This window comes from Halyomorpha halys, unplaced genomic scaffold (genome assembly GCF_000696795.3).
Source record: "Halyomorpha halys isolate HHAL.00 unplaced genomic scaffold, Hhal_1.1 Scaffold210.1, whole genome shotgun sequence".
NCBI classification, from domain to species: Eukaryota; Metazoa; Arthropoda; class Insecta; order Hemiptera; family Pentatomidae; genus Halyomorpha; species Halyomorpha halys.
Window position 1 is genome coordinate 432,242 of NW_027113191.1, and position 6,985 is coordinate 439,226.

The window sequence follows — 6,985 nt, forward strand, 5'->3', positions numbered from 1 at the left end:
ATAGTTGTAAACTATTTTCGTTTCACTTGTGACCGCAACCCTGACCATCTTCCTATATATCAATTTTTACGGTCAACTATTTATACATATATACAATATCAAAATAATAGTTTTATATATTAATAAAAAATAAATCTTTGGAGATGGTCGGGGAGGGGGGTTCAGCAAATAAACAAAAAATATTTATTTGTGTCGACGTTTCAACCTGACTTTCAGGTCTTCATCATTAAAAGCAAATAATAAACAAACACATTTAGAAATATTCGTTGTTATGAATTAAATAGAAAATAGTTCATTTATAACATTATCAATGAAGTAGATTAGATTAGATTAGATTTTTATTCAGGGCGATCAACATCTAGGTTATTACACCCATTTTACTTTATTTATCTTCTTGTTTTTGAAATTTGATAGTTGAATGTAGACTATTTCCTTTTTACACTGGTCGATATTGGTGGATTATATTTTAGTATAAAGTTGAGTTTCTTTCAGAAATTTTATTATTTTCGAAGGCTTGACGAAATGATGAGCATTCTTCAATTATATGCTTTATTGATAATGGAGGCTGACAGGTTTAGCATATAGGTTGGTCCTCTTTTGTAATTAAGTGGAGGTGTGTTAATTTGGAATGTCCTATTCTTACTCTTGCAACAACCACTTCTTCTCTTCTGTTTCCCCTAATGGCACTTGTCCACTTTTATGTGTTTTTTTTTTTAACATTTCTTAGTTTATTGGTGAGTGGTATGTCAGCCCACATTAAATCCCAACTTTTTCGGATTCTGTTCCTTAAAAATGCCTTTATGTCTTTCGGCTCGTAATTTGGAGTCGTGGAACTTTCATTGTAGCAGCCTCTTATGCTACTTTATCCGCTGCCTCATTTCCAGGTATTCCTGAGTGCCCTGGAGTCCAGAGAAAGGATACACTTTTTTTAACATGTTTTAGCATGTCTATATAGTTGTGAATTTTGTCTATCGTAGGTCCGCTTTGATTGAAGTTTGATAGACTCTGGAGTACAAACATTGAATCTGTACAAATGTGTATGTTTGAGTATTCACTTTCTATGTATAAATGAAGTGCTGTTGAAATCACCTGAAGTTCAGCTGTAAATATTGTTGAGTATGTGGGTAATTTATATCTTTTGGGTGTCCCATGTATTATTATTGCAAAACCAACATTTTAATTTTGTTTGGAGCAGTCGGTGTAAATTATTTCATAATTTGAATATTTTTGTATCTTCTTTAAGAATTTAATTTTATTTGAGTCGTGGTTCTGGCGTTTCATGGTTAGATCTATTTTTTAAGACTGGTATTTCCAAGTGGGCAATCTATTGCTAGAATCAGCTTGGTTTGTAGGCATGCCATAAATCTCTCTTATGATTTTTCTCGGTCTTATGCCTAATGGAGCGTTCCGTGAAGGATTCATTTCATAATTTCTCATGCAATGAGGGTGAAATATATGGGGGTACGTATGGTTAGTTGGTTGGAGTTTGATTTTGGTGATGTAACTGTTCATGAGTTACTGCTTCCGAAAAATAAGTGGTGGTAAAGAAGCCTCAGCACAGAGACTTTCTATTGGGCTCATCCTGAAAGCACCTGTGGCAAGTCTTATTCCAGTATGGTGTACGGAGTCTAAGAGTTGGAGACAGTTTGCTTTAGCTGAAGAATAAACCTCACAGCCGATTTGACCAAGTTAGTTTATGGTCCAATATCAGTCCGAGAAATTTGGTGCTGTCGCAGAATGTTAGAGAATTTCCGTACATAAAAAGTTGAGGTACTGGGCTTGGAGTCCTCTTTCTTGAAAATAATACACCTCTGGTCTTTTCAATAGAGAAGCGGAGATGTTTGCTTTCCGACCAAGCTTGTAAACTATTCAGTACATTCTGTAGTGCTCTTCTCATCCACTCATGTCTCTTGAATCTTAGAAAGATCGTCAAATCGTCTACATAAAGGAATGCTTTTATTGATTTAGGTATTACACTTGTTATAGAATTTATTGTTATTGCAAACAGTGTACAACTTGGAACACTTTCCTGTGGATTGCCATTAACTATTTCTTTACGATTTGAGGTTGATTCTCCAGCTCTTACGCTGATATATCTTTTCTGTAGGAAGCTTTGAATAAACTTTGGCAACATTCCTGTGAACCCCCATTCATATAGCGTTTTTGTTATACTTTTCCGGTCTATAGTGTCATAGGCTTTTTCAATATCAAAAATTATACCTACTGCTTCTGATGATCTATAAAAGTGTTGAGAATTTCGGCTTCCATTGTCACAAGCTGGTCTATAGTCGATCTGCTTTTCCTAAATCCACATTGTATAGGTGACAAGAGGTTCAATTTTTCAATGACCCACATCAATCGTCTGTTAACCATTTTCTCCAGGAGTTTTGACAAACAGCTGGTAAGCGAAATTGGCCAGTAACTGTTGGGTTGTAGCTTATTTTTACCCGGTTTGAGTATAGGAATGACAATCGATTCTCTCCAAGCCTCGGGGTATGTGGATGTTTCCCAGATACTGTCGAATATTGCAAGAATTTCTTTATTAGTTTCATAAAGAAAGTGTTTTATCATGGCGTTATGTACTTCATCTATTCCGGGTGAGGAGGATTTTATTTCATCTATTGGTGTTTCCAGTTCTCAGATTGTGAAGGGGCAATTATATTCCAGCTGAGATGAGTTGTCTTCTGTTGTAGATGGTGTAAAATCTATTCCCTGTTCTTCTCAATTATGATTGTTATCCAGGTTAGAAATGGCTGCAAAATGATCCACGAGAGTTTCCGCTATTATTTTAGGATTTTTAATAATTTCATTTTGAATTTTTAGTATCGGGATCTCTATATTGTTATTACTGGCTATACAATGGATTTTTTGCCATACTTTTTTTATTGGGGTGTTATACTTTATCGATTCTACGTATGAAGTCCAGGATCTTTTCTTTTTAATCTTTATATGGTTTCTGACTATAGCTTTTTGTTTTTTATATTTTATCAAGTTTTCTTTTGTAGGTTTTCGTTAAAAATCTTTGAGAGCTTTATTCTTTATACTAATGTTTTTCCGGCACTCATCATCAAACCATGGAGTATGATTTGTTTTAGGATCCCCCTTCGTTTTCGGTATTGTCTGTAGGGCTGACTGTATTATATTATGCGTAAAGTTCTCTATTGTTTTGCACTTTCTGGTCGATGTGTTTTGAATTTTTCTATTTGTCCTACGAATTCCTCCCAATTAGCATTTTCTACTGTCTGTCTAGGATGTTTTCTGGTTTTAGGTATTTCGGTGCTGAAACGTAATAGTATCGGGAAATGGTCACTCCCATATTGGTCGCCACAGACACTCTAGGTAACTTGCGTATAAAGGTTTGATATAATGAAGTAGTTAGTAGTAGATTGAAAACAATAGAAGATGTGTAATCTATCTCTATAATATAGAGGTAAGAAGATTAATGAAGACTTAAAATTCAGGTCGAAACATCGGCACGGATAAATATTTTTTGTTTATTTTCTGACCCGACCATCTTCTCCACATATTAATCTACAGTCAACTATCAACACCTCATGATAAAAAATATTGATATATCAATCTGAAATATATCAATATCAATGTATCTTAAGCAAAATATCAATACTGGAATTGATACTAGTATCAGTATTAGAATCTATATTAACATCTACATTGGAATGTATACTGATTAGAGTAGTTTTTTATTAAAATTGTTACTAATGTCGATAATATAATAGATAGAACTAAATATCAGTAATTTCCTAATCAATTTTTCTTATTTATATAAATTTTGAAATATTTAGCTTAAATTTGAAATTGTTATATTTTGAAACATATTTAAAAGTTATAAATTTTTAAATATGAAAATCTTTAAATTTCCTACCGCTGTAGCTTATTTCTACACTAGTAGCACATCTTTTATTTAATCTTGTTTTAAATATCAGTTTTGGATTGCCAAATTTTAATATTGATATTTTGAAATATTGGGAAAAACCATCAACTAAAACCACGATCTAAAATAATGTCGCTATTATATGGCAGAGTGGATGTGAGATGTCTAATTTTGCTCTATCTCATTTATGATGCATATTATGTTAATCTTTAGGCCCATGAGAGTATGTGGTTTGTTTGGAGGGACCAATGATTTAACCTAATCACAAAAAAAAAATAACTAAGTAGCTTTGAGTTGCATGATTTTGGGGGCAATGCTTGGGCCTGAAATCTTCAGATCAAAAAACTCGTTGAACTTTTCTATCAATAAACGTTGAACTTTTTTTTTTTTTTTTTTTTTTTTTTTTTTTTTTTTTTTTTTTTTTGTGGCAAACGGATGACACTGTTTTGTTGAACCAGATGTTGATGAGATGTAAACCAATCCTGAATTTTTTGGAATTTAGAAAGTTTTGGATTTCTCACACCGATTTGATACTGTCGGTTTTTGAACCATCTTAGATTTATATGATGCATCACTGAGTCAGGGGTTTCAAATTGGTTCAATATGTGACAAGTTTCATCTTTAGTATAATTATGCTGACTATATGTTTATCAAAATGTAAGTAAGGTTTAACAAATTCAATTACTATTTTGATGATTATAATAAACAATTTCTATGCGCTGTTCAACTATAAAGAGACTCATTTTGACAAATGTCGAACATTTGTTGACTCATCAATCAAAATTTTCATCATTAGACAGTAAACATGTGTGCTATCAGCTGTCTATAACCCCTTGTCTCTATTGAAAAATCCTTTATTTTTAAATCATTAGATTTAATAATTAATAAGTTATCTCTTCATGTGTTGACTGTACAGTACGAGATAAGTGGTAACTATATTCTTGTCTAGGATGCCCAATATGGAGTTTTAAAAGTCTGTTATTAGCATAAAATATTTCAAAATACATAAGAATTTCATAGTAGCTGTAAAAATAAGGTTATTAAAAAAACTACAAGATAACTCATAGTGGGGGTCCTAGGCAAGGATACAAACTACTAGTAATCTCTAGCGGGTAGTCAACGTCCAGACTGGGCAAAATAGAAGCACCTAAAGGCTAACAGGATGTAACATAAGGTGGAATTGGCAACATATCATAAGAATTAGAAATTGTTATCGAGAGTACTTTAGTTTCTTGTTAGAAGAAAAAGTAATAACTCACCATGAAGAGCCCCATGATTCCTTTATCGCTTTGCTGAAAGTCACCATACCAGAATGTATTATACCCTTAATAAAAGGTCTGTTATTCAAAACAATAAATGGTTTCACCATGCCTTTTGTGATGAGCTCTCTAACCTCTAGTACCTTGGCCATAGCATGGTACCTGGCTAAGTTGTGGAGGATATATTGCCCGTCTTCTAATCCCAAACCTGTCTTCCTATCAGCAAGTATGTATCCACTGGCCTGAAATAAAATATTAAATTAATTAAAGTAAAAAATATTAATAAGGATAGTATAGTTTCATAGGCAAAAACTAAATTAGAATATTTAAGAAATTTGTTCAAAACTGAGTTTTTAGATAGAGCATGAGAGTGAAGTGTAGGTTTTTACACTAGCTATGGTGGGAGAGGCACATTTCTATACCTCATGTTCCCGTTTTCTGTCAGTTGTCCTTTACAATCAGACAGGTGATTACCCCTATTGTTATTGTTTATCTTTATCAATTTTCCTAATATTCCCCTCTTACATATTACTACAACACACCTAATTCACCTATTTGTTCTACATGTTTACCATATTTATAACTAAACTGTAGGTTGTCAGTCACTTCACTCTCATGCACTATCTAAAAACCTACAGTTAATTCACAACAGTCACTTCACTCTCATGCACTATCTAAAAACCTACAGTTTATTCAAAATAGTCACTTTACTCTCACGCACTATCTAAAGACCTGCAGTTTATTCAAAACAGTCACTTTACTCTCATGCAGTATCTAAAACCCTACAGTTTGTTCAAAACAGTCATTTCAATCTCATGCACTGTCCAAAACCTACGGTTTGTTCAAAACAGTCACTTCACTGAGAGTGAACAAACAGTAGGTTTTTACAGGAAAATATTTCGGCCGGCGGCCAATAAAGATATAAAAATAGTAAAAGAAAACTATTTATTGTTAATCAATGTTTTGCCCCACTTTGCAGGACATCGTCAGGTCTAAATGAAAGAACAAAATACAAACATTGTAGAATTAATAGAACATTGAAATAAAAAGATTTCTAAATAATTGTTATGTTTATAAACTATATAAAATGAAGTAGTAACAACAATATCAGGAAGGATACATGTAGGTAGATATGTAGTAGAACATGTTTTTATAAATATTCGATCCGCTGTTCTCCTCAGTCAGCTGACATCAAAGTTACAGCTGACTGAGGCCGTAACTTCCCCCTCTAGTTTAGGAACAATCCTCGTACACTAACACTATACAATATAAACCACAAAGAAAAACTATTTATTACAATAAAATAAATTCCTATACAATTATCAATTAAAAAAAAAACTCATAAGCTTGCCGAAGAAAACACTATATACACACTTTAAACCTAGGAATAACATACATAAGTAATAACTCGTACAATAACATAAAGAAGTTAAAATGAAGAAAACAAAGCAATACTTATAAAAGTCTACTAACAAACGTAAAATAAAAATCATTAAATGGAATAAATAAACAACTTCTATAATTGTCTTATTCATCCCCCACCAAAAGTACGTCCTTTTTAATGCTTACAATGTCTCCGAGATTCTGCGGTGATTTGTTTTGTCCTCTCTCTTTGGCACTCGTCCTCCAATGAGGTTTGAAGAGGTTTAAGACAGGGGGGAGATAGTTTTTAAGTCAGTGCTAAGTGGGTTTGATGAGGTTTAAGATGGAGAGGGGAGTAAAATAGTCTTGAAGTCAGTGCTAAGTGGGTTTGAGATGTTTTAAGATGGGGAGGGGGAGTAAAATAGTCTTGAAGTCAGTGCTAAGTGGGTTTGATGAGATTTAAGATGGGAGA

The 6,985-nt window shown here is 33.0% G+C and overlaps 1 protein-coding gene across 4 annotated transcripts in view; it reads right to left on the bottom strand.

Annotated features, from left to right (window-relative positions):
- LOC106679597 (uncharacterized) overlaps window positions 1–6,985 on the bottom strand; it is a 41,851-nt gene that overhangs the window by 9,404 nt on the left and 25,462 nt on the right. For all 4 annotated transcript variants that reach the window (XM_014418845.3, XM_014418843.3, XM_014418844.3 and 1 more), the window contains one exon: window positions 5,152–5,393. In XM_014418845.3, the coding sequence (XP_014274331.1) occupies window positions 5,152–5,393 (242 nt within the window). The remainder of the gene's footprint in view (window positions 1–5,151; window positions 5,394–6,985) is intronic.